The sequence below is a fragment of the Rhamphochromis longiceps genome, linkage group LG3 (assembly GCF_057381845.1).
Source record: "Rhamphochromis longiceps isolate RC_006_pf linkage group LG3, R_longiceps_female_GT1.1, whole genome shotgun sequence".
Lineage (NCBI taxonomy): Eukaryota > Metazoa > Chordata > Actinopteri > Cichliformes > Cichlidae > Rhamphochromis > Rhamphochromis longiceps.
The window spans coordinates 30487631-30507131 of NC_140559.1; the positions used below are offsets into that span (position 1 = coordinate 30487631).

At 41.4% G+C, this 19501-nt stretch overlaps 1 protein-coding gene across 3 annotated transcripts in view; it reads right to left on the bottom strand.

Moving 5' to 3' along the window:
- LOC146674045 (uncharacterized) overlaps positions 1-19501 on the bottom strand; it is a 34115-nt gene that overhangs the window by 10494 nt on the left and 4120 nt on the right. For all 3 annotated transcript variants that reach the window (XM_085392444.1, XM_085392438.1, XM_085392453.1), the window contains exons 2-9: positions 16079-16115; positions 11723-11763; positions 11306-11399; positions 9056-9191; positions 8776-8935; positions 6543-7754; positions 3031-3102; positions 507-732 (exon numbers count right to left, since the gene is read on the bottom strand). In XM_085392444.1, coding sequence (XP_085248570.1) covers positions 507-732; positions 3031-3102; positions 6543-7754; positions 8776-8935; positions 9056-9191; positions 11306-11399; positions 11723-11763; positions 16079-16115 — 1978 coding nt within the window. The remainder of the gene's footprint in view (positions 1-506; positions 733-3030; positions 3103-6542; positions 7755-8775; positions 8936-9055; positions 9192-11305; positions 11400-11722; positions 11764-16078; positions 16116-19501) is intronic.

Here is a 19501-nt window from a genome sequence, read left to right on the forward strand (position 1 = left end):
GCCCCTCTAACACCTACTACCTTACTTTCTTAATTTTGCTGGACCTCATTTTGCAGGTTCAGAGGTAATCACCTATGTAGACACAAAAATGCTTCATCCTCAGTCTGTTTAGCTCTGGATCAAAGCCCGCTGGACTGATTTGTTTGCATTCACTGTGAAAAGCTGCTGGTTTATCTGTATGCATTATCTACAGTGATAAAGTAGAACAAGGTGGAGTTCTTGATGTGTACGGCTCTGAGGGTCGACTGCTGTATGTAGCTGAAAGAAGAGGGGCTGCTCCGTACTGCACCAGAGGTTAGTCAAAATTCAACTGAAACCACTCTCAGTATGTGTATGTATTATATGTTTTGGGATTTTCAGCCTTTTTTTTTTTTTAAATTGTGGTGGACCTGAACCCGGTCCTCTGCATTAGCCTTACAGCATATGGATCAGAGACACCACAGCCTCGAAATTCATTGCTTTGCAGCAAACTTCCATCTTTCCTAAAGCTTGGCTCTCTTTCTTACCGTGGCGGCAGAGGAGGGTCTGAGGAGTTTGGTTTTGTAGTGTTGGCAGTCTCAGGTTTGGTCTGGACCACAGGCCCCTTCCTCAAGGCCGGAGCTGGAGCCGGGCTCGGGGGTTTGGCTGGGGCTGGTCCAGAAGTTTTAGGGGCTGCTGCAGGTTTGGCCGGGACTGGGTTTGGATCCAGAGGAGTTGATGAGACTCCAGAGGGTTTGGGAGCCAGATTTGGGGCTGCAGGCAGAAAGCAAACATAATTTGCTTTAATTAAATGCATACATGAAATCAAACCACTGAGATTAAAGCTGATTTAATAATCTGAGTGGTTCGATAAAAAAAAAAAAAAAACAGGCAACAAGAGAAAGTTTTTAATGTAGCACTTACATAAAAGAAGAGCTCACCAATGACCAAGAAAAGGTGAACCAACGTTACACGCAAAAAAAAAAAATTAAAATAATTTTTAGAATAATTTGAACAAAATCTTGAAAATTTTCCTACAATGTCAAGATTAAACGTTTAAGAAGAATCTTTTTATTTTTGAATGACTTATGTTTTAGCCAAATTTTAGTGTGCGAACAACAAAAAACAAAAGCTAGACTTACAGAGACTCACACCAAGCACGTGTCATAGCTCTCTTCTTTCTGGACATGAGCGATGCTCCTGGTATGATGATGTTTGCTGACACAGACATCATCTGAACTTTACTTGTTTATGTTGAGATGCTTCAGCAATCATTTTTCTTCAGATTGCATTTCTATTTAAACCTAAATCACTGATCAGTAAGGCTTTAAATGTCCTTTGTTGCCCTCTGCTGGCAAAAAATGCATAATGTGTGCTTGAACTAAGACACAACAGAAACACGGCAAACTAAATATGGTTAACAACTTCTAGAGGAAAAACAGGCACTAACATTTAATTTGCACAGTGCTTCAAAATAACTTCCCAAATAAATTCCCAAACCTGTTTATGGGATGGTTGCCAAGTGGTGAGTTTAATGTTGCTGGACCTCCATATTTAATTCAATTCAATTTTATTTATATAGCGCCAAATCACAACAAAAGTCGCCTCAAGGCACTTCATAGATACAGAGAAAAATCCAACAATCATATGACCCCCTATGAGTAGCACTTTGGCGACAGTGGGAAGGAAAAACTCCCTTTTAACAGGAAGAAACCTCCAGCAGAACCAGGCTCAGCGAGGGCCATATAAAGTCACCAACTCTTTATTAGCACATTATATTAATACTGAGTGATTCGGGCCTTCATTTGCGATCAAGCCTCAATTTCCCATCTCTTCTGCTGCTGTATGCCTTCCACGACAAGCTCAGACTAGTCTCTGACATGCTCTGATTATCTGAGTCCCTCCAGCCAGTCTGCATTCGATTTGCTTCCTAAATAAGTTATTTACATGTGCTGGCTTTTGTTTTTCCAGCAATCCAGAAGTGCTGTTATTGTTCCAAAACTCCAGGAAATCTGCAGTTTACTCAAACTACATGATGCTTGAGGTAGGACAGATTCACTACAGCTATGGTCATGTAGTTAATGTATGGCATACACAGAAGGCGTAATGATGACCAAATTCATTTAAATTTAAGTAACACACACAGAAGAATCACACTGCTTCATTGCAACACAGCAGCAAACATCCTGAGTAAGGACCGGAGTCAAGAACAGTTTCCAAACGGTTGTATAAGTCAGAATGCCTCCAAGCCGATTAGCTCCCTTTTCCAGTGCTGTCATGTGTTTTTTCTTTCCTGACAGCTCGCTGCCAAACAGTGACGTCAGACTCACATCGGTGGAGCTTGTTCACACCTGAGTCACAAACCAGCCCTTTTTCTACTGTTTGTACTCTGCGATCAGTGTAGTGGAGACAAAACGGTGACCAAAGGAAAACCACGAGCAGTTTCACATTGTTTTTTGTTTTTTAAGTTTACATTTTTTTAATCATAGTAAACATTTTTCGCTGTGCCAAAAAATACTGTCGTGCCATCGAGGATGAGACGTCTGAGCAGAACTGATAAGGGCGTCGATATCCCTCAATATGCACTCACCAATCTGAGGCTCACAGCGCATGACTACTAGCTGAGAGAAGGATAAATATATTTAATGAAAGACTATTGTTTGCACAACTTCATGCTGCAGCCAATAAACACCCTGGAAAAAATATCATACACACTTAAGCACACACACACACTATTCTGGTGCATCAAACCCACAGCACACCACCACAACAACAGTGGGGTCTTGTTTCTCCTTACACAATCGCAGTCTTTTTCTTTCACAAGGTTTGGATTGCATAATGCATCACCCTCCCTCCTTCCCTCCCCCCCTCCCTTCAGCACACACAGACACACACTCACATGCAAAAACACAAACCACAGAAAATCTCTTTGCAAGTTTGCATATTTCTAAGCAGGACAGATTTGTGTCTCTAAGCTGTCAAACACTCTATTGTGCTTCTGCTCAGTGTACACACACACACACACACACACACACACACACACACACACACACACATACACTTGTGTCTTACCACTTGCTCTGCGCGGTGCCATCAGTGCTGCTGGCTTGTTTGGGACGCCTGGACGAGAACTTCCAACTTTCACTGAAATGACAAAAAAATTAATTAAATAAATCAGAAAATAAACCTGAAAATAAAGTTGTCGATGGGGATTTAATAAAAATCTAATTCTAAAACTGCTTGAAGCTGAGACACATTTATAACATTCATGCAGTGCTTGCAGCTTGATGAGGGAGAATTTCTGCTCATCTTATTTTTGTTTTCATGAACGCAATTTTTCATGAAGCCGGTCTCAAATCAACCGATTCATGTTTAGACCATGCAAGGAGCAGAAGTAGTCAAGATAGGTGAATGTAAATACCTGGAGGTCAAACATCCAAAGCAGCAGACAGAACTCAAGGACAGTACTCAAGAGAGGTGAAGAAGAAGTGCAGGCAGGGTGGGGTGGGTGGAGATCAGTGTCAGGGGTGATTTGTGACACAAGGATAACAATAAGAATGAAAGTTTCCAAGATGATAGTGTGAAGGAAGGATGGTGGATATTAGACAAAGGATGTAGAAGCTGCAAAGCAGGAGAAAAAGAGGAAGACCAGACGTTTGTGGATTTAGTGAGGAAGGACATGCAGAGGGTTGGTGTGGAGAGGAGGTTAGTAGGAATGGGTGAGATGGAGGCAGATGATCTGCTGTGGTACAGCAGTTACCATGTTTTCCACAGCACTGTTATCTTGGTTGACATCGTTATTTGTGACTATTTCACGAAGTGTAATTAAATGTCTCCAGTCAGTCCTCCCAGAAAGTCCCAGGCATTCTTTATTTCACCAGTAAAACCATTTTACAAAGCAGGAGGAAACATCCTGTAAATGGTTTATATTGGAGTTTTGTGCGATTAGCACTGATTCCAAAGTCAACATCTGGGCTGGTTTAGGGAATGTCCGCTGTTTCGGTGTCTTGGTAGACAGCACATTAGGTTCAATTGGTGTCATTTAAAAATAGGTTAGTTAATTTGTCTGCAAACTCAGGCCGAGACGGAAAGGACTTCACTGGTCCATGGAGGAGGAGACGGTTGCTCATTGTGAATTCTGAGATCGCAATGAATATGTATTCAGCAGTCAGTGAGGAGGCACCACAAACACTGACGCCACTATAAATCCCTGACAGAGGTTTCAGGGTAAACAGCGGATTGTATTTCAAATGTCAACATTAGCACAGGACTGGCTTCTCTTTTAACGGATAATGCTTCAGCATACACAAAACCAGAGGAGTGCCACACACAATGCCCAATAGGGCAGTAATTGGGCATTTTTTTTTATCTAAATATATCAAACAAGCTAATTTAGCTCATATGTCTTTTAAGCCAACTTCTTTCTGATTGGCTATCACTGGCAAACAGAAGAGTTAGGTGGAGCTGCTGTGCCTGAAATGACATCATCACGGTCCACTGCTTAGAGCCAGCCTGGCCTCACAGTAAAGAAATCGATTCATCCCTGTTCATGGACATAAAGGTACTTTTTCAGTGCAGCTGTAAACAGCAATAATTGCGGAGTATTCAGGAACGACAAGCCACGACTCCCTGTCTGATCATTTCGTTCCTGTTTACAGGAAACATAGATAGCTGTCTACAGGTGCTGCCACCCTGTAACACATAGTTTGTCCAGGCTCTTCAGAGAAGATGTGTCACCGTGGCAACCACACAAATAGAGCGTTAAAACAGCTGGCAAGAGTTGCATTTTAACCAAAACAATAACCTTTTTTAAAGCAAACTTTTTAGTTTTAAATGCTGAAATTTAAATTAGTATTTTACTTTATGTCCAGGCTGTAGCCTAATACATTTTAAAGTCTAAATCTAACCAAATAGGCACTCATGTGGTCATAAAACTGTTTGTTGTCTAATAAGCTAATGAAAATGGGGGAACCGTGTATATAAAGGCCATTTCTAAACAGTTAATGATGCTTTTGTGAGAACCCTTGAATTAAAATTGCATTTCAGTTACATTTTTATGAATATAAAATCCAAATTGGTGGCAAAGCTGTAAAAACTTTGGTTTTATCTTATACATTTAGGTCTGTCCTTAAACAGACCTAAATGTATAAGACTGAGAAACAGAAAAAGCATAAAGAAGTTCCGGCTGCTTAGCTTTTATTTGCACCCTATTATCTTCGGGTCATCACGCTTAAAACTGTGAGTAGCATTAAAAGGAAAATGTTCCCATTTACTATCAGTAAATCCAGCTATAGCAGATTATCACAGCGCAGCTCTCAAGTTCAGTCAATGCTTATCAGCAGCAGCTACACCATCGGGTTATCTAGTAGATAAGCAGCACGCTTCCCTCTTGTAAATATTTGTGAGCTGAGCTGCACTTCTGCACATGTGCAGAAACAAAGAGGTTTTTGTTTTGTTTTTTTAAAGGACGAAGTTTCTGTGTTTAGTTTACTGCTGAGATATGTGAAAAAAAAAAACCCAAAAAAAACAAAAAACAGGAAATGTAGGTCAGCGCAATTTAAAACCTTTGGAGCAAAAAAAAACAAAAAAAACAAAAAAAACAAAACCTGTAAAACAGCTCAAGTGACACATGGTCAGTCCCAACAGCCAGAGGCACAACTATCAGTAGCTGGTGGCTGTATTCAACGACAAGATACATCAATAACAATCATATCAAGCACTCATGCTGCTCCAACCATGATCTTTATCAATTACTGATTACCAAGAACTTATTTTGCTATGACATTATGTCCCCCTAACTTATTTCTGTGCCAAGTATATTTTTTCCACAAATATATAGTTTGTCAGAACACTCATGTAAGTATTTTGGTTCTGGCTCTTATTTTGAAGGTTTGGTGACCGATAACCATGTCATTTATTTAGCACCAGGTTGCTGCTGTGGTGATCCTCCATATCATCTCCAAACTCATCCTCTGTCTGTGACTACAGAAATGTTTATCGTTTACTCTGACTGTGAGGTGGTCACTTCAACCAGAGCTTGCAACAGACTAGTTCACCAAGACTGCAGATTAGTGCTATTATTAGTCAATTATTATTATTATCATTGTTATTATTATTATCATCATCACAACCTATAAGTAAGCATGGCTGCACCTCCTTTGTTTGCTAATAGCACAATTCTACTTTCATCTGCTTCCTTATTCACAAGCGCTCACTGAAGCAGACAGCTCTGCATGTTTGCTTGGAAGGTTTCCTGACACAACCTGGAATCAAACTAGGGATCTTTCGACTTTTATGGCAAATGTGTAAACCACTACAGTATGGGACTAATCTCTAGATACTACCACAAATGCTAAGCCTGCCATGTGAAATGTGAAAAACTGCTGATATTAAGGCACCAGCAGGTCATTATTTTTCTGCCACAGCACTCTTCGGTAAAGAAATTGAAACAAAGTAACAATTATGAATTAATAGTTATTAATTAATAACAATTATTAATTGTTTATATTGTTTATAACAACTGCAGTAGTTCCTTGGAGCCACCTGTAGGGGGCAGCAGAATGTGAATTGTGTTGAAAACTCACCACTTTGGTTTGTGGCGCTCTGCGTCGCTTCACTTCCAGTCTGGGTCTCTGTCTGTGATCCACCACCAACTTCCACCAAGGGCCTCGGGGTTAGAGTTGGGGTAGTGCGTCCATCGGTGGTGCTCTTATCTGGGTGTGAAACACCCACGCTGACCCTGGGGGTGACTGGAGGTCTGGGTGGGGGTTTAGGGTCACTGAGACAGGGGGTTAGCTTGGGTGGAGGGGGCCGCGGGGCTGGGACAGGAGCAGAGGAGAGAGTTTCTGTGCTGGACTGGGGTTTGGGTGTTGTTGTGGGTTTCTCTGTGGGTTTAATGGGCTGTGGCTCCAGGCCTGGAGCAGATTTCAGTGATGGTTCTGCCGTTGTTTGAGGTTTAGAAGAGGGGGCTTCAGTAGAGTCCTCTGTGGCTGCTGTGAAACCTCCATCTTCCCAGAATCCCTTGGTGGACGGTTTAGGGCCAGGTGAAAAGTTTTTGGGTTTGGGGGCAATCGTGGGAGGGCCAGATTTGGCTTGTTGCCCCTGGAAACGAGGGCGTGGTCGAGGCTCGGGCCTCTTTGTGGTTCCGCTTTGTTTGTCATTACCGTCACAGCTCTCACTGCTCACCTGCTGCTGCTGCTCAAAGGCTTGTATCCTAGCTTTCAGTGTTGCCATGTCCTCCCAGTCGTCCTCGTCCTCCCCTTCCTCACTCTCTGACTGGCTCAGCCCACTGGTGTCGCCGCGGTTATCGGGGAAGCCCCACTCGTCTGAACTGAAGGCCTCGAGTAACTCCTGAGAATATTTCCCTTGAGTGACTTGTTGGTTAGCAGGGTCACTCGCTGCACGACTGGCTAACGTGGCCAAACCGTCCTCCCGCAGCTTCACCAAAGTCTGAACTTTAACCTCGCTGCTGATTGGTCGAAGGCCAGGCTTCGAACGAGGACGTGGTCTGGGTTGCTCCAATGGGACTTCAAAGGAAGTGGTGGGAGAAGTACGAGGAGGAGGCACATCCACAGTAGCAGAGCACTGATCCCACTGGTCAGTCTGAACACCAGAGTTCGAGGTTGAAGGTGAACCCAGATCAGTGAGGTCACAGGACTGTGTGTGCGTGGAAATGTGCGTGTCACTGCCAATGGGGGCAAGCGCTGATTGGCTGGCAGTGCTGGTGATGTCATCAACGTGAGATGATTTAGGAGGCTGGCGGCAAGGCGGCCGAGGCGGTTTCACTGCTCTTCTTACTGCACACACAGACAGAAGTTACTTTTACTCGATTACTTACGTATAAAATAAGGCTAAAGGCAGACAATACAGCTGGCTGATACAGACGAAACAGATAACATCCTGTTACTTTATGAAATGTAAAATAACAGGCGGCACGCCGCTCACTAGTTCCCAGGCAGACTGTATTGTATTGTACTGTATTTAAAACATGCACATAGTGTAACTACTGTAACATTAACCCCTGAATTTGGTACTTTGGCTGTCACAATATAGTTTTGTTGTTGTTATTTAGGGTTTTTTTTTTTATGAAATGGTGGAGCGCCTCAGCTAAAATTAGTGAACTTTGTTAGAAAGCTCCACCCATAAAATATATGGGTGCAATGTAACAGACTAATAAAATTCTAGAAGTTAAGTCACTAAAGTACAAGCCTCTTATGATCTGCACCACACAGCAAACCACATTATTTGTCAGATAATACTATTTACAAATGCTATTAAAGTCACCAACAGCATAAACATTAAACAGCGGTCCAGGTAAATGGCACACAGTGTCATTTACATTACACACTTGCTGTGAAAGAGATAATAACACATGAAGAATATATAAACTGAAACACCAAAAGCTAATAAAAGTGCTGAGGGCAGCGCAATGATGCAGGAAATCATGAACCATATTCAGTTATTTCAACGCTTGCTTATGTCTAATATGAACAGACTTTAAACATTTACTATGAGTGTGTTGACGTCTGACCCCCCACAGCCCAACAATGGAGATGTAGAAATCAGATTAGTTTTTCGCTACAGGTGAAATTCATGCAAAATAATTTTTAGTGCTTCAATATTCTCCACAATAAATAGCTCGTAAGTAGCAAAGGTGCAGCTGGAAGGTGTGGGCAGGGCAACACGACTGCAGATCTGGAACAGCGGCACTGTTTAAGTCATGACTGTACTGATGTGTTATTGATATATTATTGACATCACCCAGCTTTACAACCCCCCCCCCCCAAAAAAAAACCAAAAAAAAAAAAAACCTCTTGCCTTGTGGTTCTGGAGGATCAGGGTCAGATCCTGGATCAGTCTGCGTGGAGATGGTTACTCTGGAAACAGGATGCAAGGGGGATGCTGAGGCAGAGGAAGAAGTGGAGAGAACCTGCTCCTGTGTCTTCTCCCTGATCACCTCCTCGTAGGTAGGAGGCGGCTGAGTGAGAGAAAACCAGCAAATATAAGACACAAACATGCACTGAATCCACAGGTAGGACTATGAAACTTAATAAAGCCATTTATTTAGTACAAAAACACCCCTGAATAAACACTTTACCTGTATGGCCGGAGGGATCGTGGGTCCCCAGATCTGTGCAGGAGGTGGAGGGGGAGGTGGGAACCCTCCAGAAGCTCCAGGAAACCAGGAAGTCGAGGTCAGCGGCTCGGCTGACAGGATGGTGATCTCCGGACGCCTGGAAACACGTCACATGTTAAAGGAAGGTTATAAAAAGCAAAATCTAAAACAGGACAACAGCAGGCAGGAGGCTCTGAAAGCTACACAGGTGCAAAGTTCAGAGACGAAAAAAAACATTACACACGTCACACAAGTGTTTTAGAAGCAGGTATGGAAACATACATTTTATCCTCACTAATTCAATAAATTCATTAAATATTAATGTATACATTTTCCTGACACATTGAAATTAATCAACTAAATCATAAAATAAAATTCTTTTCAAAAAGTTGTCAAAGGAGCTTGCAAAGAAAAGCGTCTGGACTTCTTTAAGTTGCTTGAAGACGTTTCACCTCTCATCCGAGAAGCTTCTTCAGTTCTAAGGTCAAATGGTGGAGAGTCCCAGATATAAACCTAGTGGGAGTTTCCCCCCACAGAGGGACAAAAGGACCCCCTGATGATCCTCTAATCGCCTGAGCCAAGGTGTGAAACTGGGTGTGGGTCCCAATCAGCCAGAGTTTCGGGTGTGTTCATTGTGAAACCTGGCCCCACCTTATCATGCGAATTCCTGAGGTCAGATGGCCCAGGATGTGAGTGGGCGTTAAGGTGTCTGGGAAGGGATCTCAAAACTGGATTATAGATGGCAGAGAGTTGGTGTCGTAGACCCCCGCCTCTGTTCAAAGATGGTCGCTCACAGTGGACATAGATGGCTTCTTTCACTCCTCTTTCAAACCATCTGTCCTCTCTGTCCAAAATGTGAACATTGGCATCCTCGAAAGAGTGTCCTTTATCCTTAAGATGCAGATGGACTGCTGAGTCTTGTCCTGTGGAGGTGGCTCTTCTGTGTTGTGCCATGCGCTTGTGAAGTGGCTGTTTGGTCTCTCCAATGTAGAGGTCTGGGCATTCCTCGCTGCACTGTACAGCATACACCACATTGTTAAGTCTGTGTTTTCGAGTTTTGTCTTTCGGGTGAACCAGTTTCTGTCTGAGCGTGTTGCTGGGTCTGAAATGCACCGGGATGTCATGCTTGGAGAAAACTCTCCTGAGTTTCTCTGATACACCGGCTACATAGGGGATGACAATGTTGTTGCGTCTGTCCTTCTTATCCTCCCTCGCTGGTGTCTGGTCTTCTTTTCTGTGCCTCTTTGCTGACTTTAAGAACGCCCATTTAGGATAGCCGCACGTTTTGAGTGCTTCCTTTACATGTGTGTGTTCCTTCTTTTTTCCTTAGAGTCCTTAGAGTCATTTGACCTTAGAACTGAAGAAGCTTCTCGGATGAGAGGTGAAACGTCTTCAAGCAACTTAAAGAAGTCCAGACGCTTTTCTTTGCAAGCTCCTTTGACTACGATGACCTGGATGACTGAGAACCTTCACAGACTTTTCAAAAAGTTATAATTTTCAGTTTCACTGAATCTAAACGGACGTTTAACTTCACTGAAAAGAAAAACTGTTTTTCAAAAAGTTCATTTCCTGATTTTAGCTTCAGGACTGTAATGATTTTTTTCACCTATATTTTTCTAAAATGATAACAAACTATTCTAATTGTTTTTAAGTTTTATAGCCCAAACAGTTTAATCAGTTAATTAAAAAACTGTTTAAATTTTTAGTCACATCAAAGATGTCAATTAAAACTTAAATGAAAACATAATAAAAAAAATGCTAATTTTAGCTTTTAAATGAAATGGGGAATTAAATTTGAGACATAAATATAATTTTGTTTCATTAATTAAAAACCCAGATGAATCTCAGAATTCATAGTAAATGGTTTTAAAGTACCTTGTTAAAGAAGAAACAGGCAAACACACGCAGCTCAAAGAGTACACAACTATTTTCAAATGTTTACACGGGCTCAGATCCAGGAACCGTCCAAGTGTTTAAACGTGACGCAGGAAGGAGCTCAGTGATGAGCTTCCCCTCACATACACACACCTTACATAAAGCTCATTTACTCTAAAAGTGAAGATTAAAGCTTGTTTGTTGGCTAAAGTGTTAACATATTATCCTGACTAAATGGAGTAACCATAACAACAGAATTCACAGCTGGATTTTACTTTTCTTTTCCCCGTTTCACTTCATGAAACATCTGCATGTTAAATATGAACCAGTGATGATGATGGCACGGCAGACTCGTACCTCCTGTCTCTGTCTCTTTCCCGCTCTCGGTCTCTCTCCCGGTCCCGCTCTCTGTCTCTGGGAGCCTCAGACAGAGCGGTCGACCTGGAAGAGGCTGATAGGAAAACAGAAGCCGCTTTAGAAAAAAGAAAGGCAAGCAAAACAAAGCAGAAAAATTCCCACTACAGAGAAGATAACAGTGTGGACACAATTAAAATAGTCACACGAACCAAGAAGATGTTTTCCATCACTGCTAAAAGAAAAAAAAGTGGATGACTCCAACCCGACCCCGTCAGAATCAACTAATTTTTATTTTTTTTGTGCAATAACAAACAAGAAAAACAACCCTGTCCTTAAAACTATGATTTATTTTTAGAGTTAAAGCATTTTGTTTCATTCTTCTTGGTTCTATGTTCATTTGTGAGAGTGAATACTCACTTCTCTTGATGACGGCTCTGATAGATGACAAAGGACCCTGGCTGCACAGAGAGGACAAAAAGGAAACAATGAGTCATTTCATTTCACCTCTGCTACCTCACCTCCTCTCTCTCTCCCCCTGTTTTCCAGTGACAAACATAGCTCGGTCGTCCCAGTCAGTCCACGCTACTTGAACTCCACACATGAGCTCAGCATCCGCTGCCTTGCCTCTGGGAATCGCCACAATACAGGCAAAAGATCTAAATGATGGGTACAGTTCTCTAATTACAAACAATGAATCTGCGGTTTGTGCAGAAAACATTTCCTCATTTGACCTCATTAACAAGTCAAGAACAGTCACAGATTTGGTCTTCTGGAAATGCAGGATTTATGACTACAAGTTTGTTTTTTTACATCTAAACCAAACACGTCTGTAGACATTTTCAGTCCCAACAGTTCTGGGACACAGAGAGACGTAACAGTTTAATAATAATTTAAAACAACAAACAAACAACACGGTTCAGGTAATATCTCAAATTCTCATTCCAATGTCATTTTCTTTTTCCCCCAGACTTGTTAAACCTACTACTATCACCTCTGACGTCACTTTTTCTACACACTTTGTGTAGGATGCTTGACTTTTAAACTTCTCATGACTTTTATGATGTACTTCCTCTATCAAATAAATACGTGGTAAAACCTGGATTTCATTTATAGTTGGTTCGTCCTACTTTTGTTTCATTTCCAAGACTAACATTTAAATGTATTGTTTGTTTACATTAATGTTTTACTGGTGTAGCATTAATTAATTTGAACAATCACAAAATATTTACGTCACCTGACGTTCATTTTGCCCAAGGAAAGTGCTTAATTTATGGTAGGATGAATAAAAGACTATAAAAAGTGAGTTTTAAGAAGAATTATGGTCTCCAGTCCCTCTAGATGGAGACCGAAAAGAGAAGTATGACCTCCAATAGATACCAACTAAAAAAAGTTCCTGTAGTTAAAAAGCACCTCTTTGTAGCTTGCATCACTCTGCTCTGTTACAATAACAGTCTGTGCTGTGATTAAAGGGCCTGTGTTACTGCATGTGGATGTTTATGCGTGTCTCAAGTGTAAATGCTGCATCTGTTTTCTCAAACACTGGACGATGAAACAAAAGGACAAAATTCTATGATACTTCCTCCATGGCTTATTTTATTTGCTTCAGTGCCTCATTCAAATATGGTAACACTTCTGAAAACAGCATCATTTAACTAAATGCAATGATTCTTACATAAAGCACTTCAACTATCCGAGAGCATTCAAAGTGCGAGCCCCATTCACCTATTATCACCCATTCACACAAGCACTTTTTCTATGCTTACACTGAAGATAACTACAAATTCAGGATTTCCGTTGACTTGGCCAGTAAAGGGCAAAAACCAGGAGGAGCGAGCACTTTAGCGACAGTGGGAAGAAGAAACTCCCTTTTAACAGGAAGAAACTTCCAACAGAACCAGGCTCAGGGAGGGGCGGGGCCATCTGCTGCGACCGGTGGGGTCACCCTAACGTTGACCATTAGGGCTGAATTCACAAGATCTTAAAGAATAAAAAAAAAACTGATCTGTTTTTAGTGTGACTTTAGTTTTCAGTCACCTGATTCCTGAGACTTTGCTGGCTATACTTTAAAGAGCCATATATGATATACTCCAACGGTGCAGCTAGGGCGGTTCGAGTCGGAAACGCCGATCTGTATGCTTACTCTTACATAATACTGCATAATTTTATGATTCAAAGCAAAACTCATGTGACTCAGTCCTCAGCTAAAGGGTGCAGAATGAGTCACTTTCATGGCAGCTCCCTTAAATGAATCTTATTTGTCAGTTAAATGTGTTTTTTCACCTTTACAATCTTCTAGAGCCAAGAACCCAGTCAGCACCACTGGATGGCCAAAAACCTGCAGCAAAATCACTAATAACTCCAAAAAAGTTAAAAAAATAAAATAAAATATACAGTTATTCCTGCTGTGTGGATACTGGCATTATTACACAGTAGGGAGAATGTTCGAAAATTTCCACTCTGATCAACACATTTCAATACAGCACACTTACTGGACTCGCCCACTTTGAGGTCACATTGGTCAGATGAGCTGTAGAGCAAAGACTTTGCTGAAAGCACATTTAGCTAAAATTCCAGTACAAACAAAATAAATAAATTGGGAGAATTCCTTGGTATTCCCAAACTGGGAGCATGTTTATCAAATAGATAGACCATTTTTCCAACTGTCAGCAATCACATCTATCACAGCAGACATTTCAGAAAAGGTGAGCCAAAGCTCTTCCTTTTTAAATGGAAAAGTAGTTCCTAATCTAGGAAGGTTATCTAGCCAGACTCACCAAGACGATAACAGGACGCGAGGACGGTTCTTTCTCTCTTTCTGTTATAGATCAGCCTGTCTTTTGACTCTGCTGCTCACCCTCTCTCTTTCTGCCACGGAGCTGCTAACTATGAACAGACACACATGACTCACCCCTGACACTGCCCAAACACACTGCTTTACTTTAAACTGGTGGAAAAAATGTTCCTTCTATCCTCCTCTTTCCACTTCTCCTTGTTTACTGCAGAGAAAGGTTGAAGAAAACACGATGCACTTATTAAATGTCAGTGAAATACGCCTCTGCTCAGCAAGCTTTGTTTACACCGTCAGAGGTGTCAGTTTGACTGGGAGAAGGTATGATTTGTAGTTTTTAGGTGAGAGTCGGCAGGAACAATGAACCTCTGTGCTAATGTAGCTTTTCTATGTTTCAAAAAAAAGTTTTCACTGGTTTTCTTCTTTTCCCATTACATCATTGTGGGCTGTGTGCAACTGATTGCTCAGCAGTTCAAAAAACATTTAAATGCAGTAAGACAAGTGAACCACTTGTTGTCAAAACAGGTGTTTTTAATGGCTCCTAACGGCCCAGATTCCTATGTGGATTTAACAGCCTACTGGCACAGAGAAACTGTGCAATAAAGAAAATGGCAGATACCTTTGGACAACAGCTAATTCGTAGATGGTCATCCAAAGGAAAGGAGACGATGATGAGGTTTTACTTTAACCCATAAAGACGACATTTGACGACCTCCCTGTAGCCTCAATGACGAGTTTTGACACCTCAGTTTATATTAGTAAAGACTTCACGACCATTAGAACAGGTTCTGGGTTTTTCAAGGCTAGCTATGGTAAGGTGAAGAGGCAGGGACTACCCTCACCAACATCTGACGCACACCCACTCATTTTGTTCTGGAATCATGACACAACCCCCTCAGTTAAAAAAAAAAAAAAAAAAAAAGACGAGCTTCACACGTTATATTCGTCCAAGGGGGCTTTGCAAATGTTTTAAGCATCTTGAGCGTCTAGAGGTGGGAGGTCACTAAAGGTGATCTTCTGATGTTATAAAAGCAACCTGCGTCTCTGTAATAATATAAGTCCTCGGCACGACAGATGGTCCTTCCTGGTGATCTTATGGCCTCAATCACTAGTTCCAACTTTCACTGATATTAATATAATGTTTATTTTGTAAATTATGGCCCTCTTAGTGTCCAGTAGGACAATAAACCTCGAGGCTACATGTAGTGTAACAAGTCACTACTGTATCCCATGAGCATCCCATAACCTGTGTCTAAGGTGACATTTAGAGAAACTACCGTTTTTGGCACTTCTTTGGTTTTAAGTTTTTATTCAATGAAAGTTTGAAAAACAGAATCAGTTTTTAAAAAAATGTTCTGCTTCAGGTGAGGAGACTTGGCCAAACATCAGTCGGTCAATACACAAAATAAAGTCTCAAAAGTCACTTAATGGAGATTCTTTGACTTTCCACTCACTTCTGTATTCAGTAATAAACTTAACCTGCCATATATTTGTGCATTTGGATCCTCTCACAATCACTTTGGATTCTTTGTTTGACGTCTTTTAAGTGATATAAGCTCGACAAAAGCAACACTTTGTTCCACACACACACACACACACACACACACACACACTTTTTAAACCCGGTGACTTCCCCAGCTAGTTGCCATGGCCACCGGCCAACAGCCAAAATACTTTCAGGAGTGTGTCAGGACCACAGACGAGAGGGGAGAAAAGCATTCCCTGGAAGTCTGCAAGGATACTGAAGAAAATCCTCCAAAGCTGCGCCTTTAACCCAAAGACGCCTGATTCGTACTGTAAGGTAAATCCTTTTAGAGGGTCAGATCAAAGCAATCAGACCTTTTACCTGGATTCAACTTCAAACGCACCTCTCCAGGGCAAACTGTCTGTTACATGTGGGAGAGATTAGACGCACCCTTCTTCAAAGCACTTAGTCATTTTTGCAAATACTGCCAGCAGAGACAGTGAAATGTGAAACCTCCTACCTGTGACGATGCTCTGGCTTATGTCTGTCAGGACGACCTGGGGAGAGAAAGAGTGATTGTAAACCAACAGGCACTGTTTAGTCTACAGAACTCAGCAGTTCATGTGGGCAAAGAGCTGAAAAGGCTTTAGACCAGCTCAGTTATTGCTTAGTAAAAATAACTTATATAACTTATTCTGGTTTTCTTGTGGATCATATGACGTAATTTACACCGACCGTTCAATTTATTGGCTACACTTGTTTAAATGTTCATTAATATAAACATCTAATTAGATAAGCACATGGCAGCACCTCAGTGCATTTACGCATGAAGACGTGGTGAACATAACCTGCTGAAGTTCAACCTGAACATCAGAATAGGCATTGAAGGTGAATTAAGTGATCCTGAAGGTGGCGTGGTTGTTGGTGCCTGATGTGCTTGTCTGAATATTTTATATTGATTTTCCCACACAACCTTTACACCAGGGATTACAGAGAACGGGCCTCTTACTACCAGCTGATCATCATTGAAACACCACAGCCTACTTGAGTATTGTTGCCGGCTATGTCCATCCCTTCATGGCCGCAGTGAACCCATCTTCTGATGACATGTAGAACACACCATGTCACAAACCATAAATTATCTCAAACTGCCAAATTGAAAGTGAAAATATCTTCACTATACTAAAATGAGCTCCACAGTCACCAGATCTCCTATTCAATAGAGGACCTTTGAGATGTGGTAGAAGCAGGAGATTCACATCATGGACGTGCAGCTTATAAATCTGCAGCAACTATGTGATACCAACATGTCAAGATGGACCAAACTCTGAGGAATGCTTTGGGCAGCTTGTTGAATGTGAAAACAAAGTGTTTACATTGACCAAAAGTCATTATTAAAAGTACTAAAAGTTCCTCTGATTGTAATTTAATGTGTCCTACATTGAAATGAGAAACAAAATTTTAACTTCAACCTCAATAACGTCGTTTTGCATTCCAAAGTTTTAGGCTGAAAAGACAAAACTGTTTTTATCTTGGTTTGAAAATAGAAGAATAAAGATTGATTAATCCTGGTTTAGTGCAGACGAAAAATAGTGCCACCTACAGAAACTAAGTGAAGACAAAAGGAAGAGGATGTCACAATCATCCTGATAAGTCATGTGATCACCACAGAAAAAAAGTTAAGGGAGCATTTGAATTTTTAAAAATGTGAACCACCTCCTATAATGCCTTCAACAAGATGAAGAAAGCAAGAAAAAAGAGAAAGGAGGAGAAAAGCCAAGAAAAAGCAGAGCTGCACTTTCTGTGAATGTGTATTTTTCCATTTCCTACCTCCTTTTTCTTCTTCCTTCCCAACCCAAACTGATAACCAGATCAGTATGACCTGCTTAAGTCCAGAAAAACTAGATGCTGACGTGTGTGCAGAACTTGCTGCAGATAGTTCTTCTTTTCAAAAACTCAAAAAAATTTCTCTCTTCTCCCTTCAGTGCTTTTTCTTCTTTTCCTCTACTTTCTGTCCCTGAAAAACTCTAACTGGACAGCCCATCAGCTCTGGCTAGGTTCCTGATTGGCAGAGGACCTCCAGGAAGTGAGGCTGCAATTGGCTGCAGACGGATTCTGCTGGAGTCATCGGAGTTTTAATACTTCCAGATGTTTGTCCTGCGCAGCAGGCTGGCTTAGCTTTCTGCTGGAGCTGCATTCAAACACGCAAGATGCACACCGCAGCAGATTTCACTCAGCGTTCGTCATCCACTGGCTTTCTTGTGTGCCACGAGGAGGTCAGAGGTTAGTGAGGAAAAGGGGATTTGGACAGTATTTGTTGTTCTGACTGTAACTTAATGTCTCCATATGGTTTACAATTTTTAATAAACAATGTCTTCATGTTGCAAAATATTCTGCTATTCAATTTCTCAAGTTAGAAAAAAAGTATCTGAAACACATTTAATGAAAACCAAGTGAGCTCAGCTCATCAAATGGTTGGGTTTCATTGCACAACAACAACAACAACCAACTCAGACTCTCACACACTCCCTGATATATGTATTTTGTGGTTTAAGGCTATATTAGCTTCTATAGGTGATGAGTTGTCTGGGAATTGTGGATGTGTTCTGTTGTAGTTCAGTACGGAGCAAAAATTCACCTTTGGATATGAACCTTTATTAATTTGAAAGCTAGTCCCAGCCTGTTCATGTCACGCTGCCCGATGGCTCCATGGCCGGGCTGCACTTGTGATGCTGCTCGATATCATTCACCTCCTTCCTCTGACAGGATCTTATCTCACAGTTAGACTCCACCTCCATTTTAGACTCCAGCTCAAACATGTTTGGCTGATACAAACACAAACCAGAAGCTTCCTACACAAAAATCCCATCCCTTGCCTTCAGATATTTGTATATTCAAATTCAGAATTTGTTCAAAGAAATAAAAGTAATCCTAACTTCCCATTTTCTCTGTTTCCTCTTCCCTAAACACCATGAACAGAAATCGAAGAGTTAGTAGCAGGCCTAAAAAACAAACAAAAAAAAACTCCAGAGCAGATGAACAGTACCTGACAGTCATCTCCTTAAGAAACAGGAAAAGCATACCTCAGTCGTGGTTTGGCCTCCCCAGGGTGTTAAGTTCAACATTATTAATCATATTGGATGCAGTGTGGCTGTAGCTCAGGAGGTAGAGCACTTTAACTACTGATCAGAAGGAGAGTGGTTCGATTCCTGACTCCTCCAGTCTGCATGCCAAGTATCCTTCGGCAAGATACTAAATCCAAGTTGTGCATGAATGTTAGTTAAGAACCACTAAAGCAGGGGTAGGCAACGCCAGGCCTCGAGTGCCGGTGTCCTGCAGGTTTTAGATCTCACCCTGGGTCAACACACCTGAATCAAATGATTAGTTCATTACCAGCCCCCTGGAGAACTTCAAGACATGTTGAGGAGGTAATTTAGCCATTTGAATCAGCTGTGTTTGATCAAGGACACATCTAAAACCTGCAGGACACCGGCACTCGAAGCCTGGAGTTGCCTACCCCTGCACTAAAGGCTTAGAAAAAAGTGACTGGGTGAATTTATTTGGTCTTTGAATGTGGCATGTTATATAGAGTGGTTTGAGTACTCTGGGTGAGTAGAAACGCTCTATAGAACAATGCATTTCCCATCACGTTGCCAGAGAATGGAACAAAAGGTAGCCAACAAAGAAGAGCTCTGCCCTTCATGAAGCCTGGAGAACTATTCCTGAAGACTACTTAAAGAAATGACAATAAAGGTTGCCTAAGAGACTGTGTTGAAGAATAAAGGTGGTCACCTTAAATGCTGGCTTTCAAGAATTGTACAAACTCTGTTTTTGCCTTGTATGCTGCATTTTCATATTCGTTTCTACATGTCAATAAACTTCTGAATCCATTTCCCATTTTTCTAGCAAAATATAAAGAAATGAGGATGGTTCAAGACTTTTG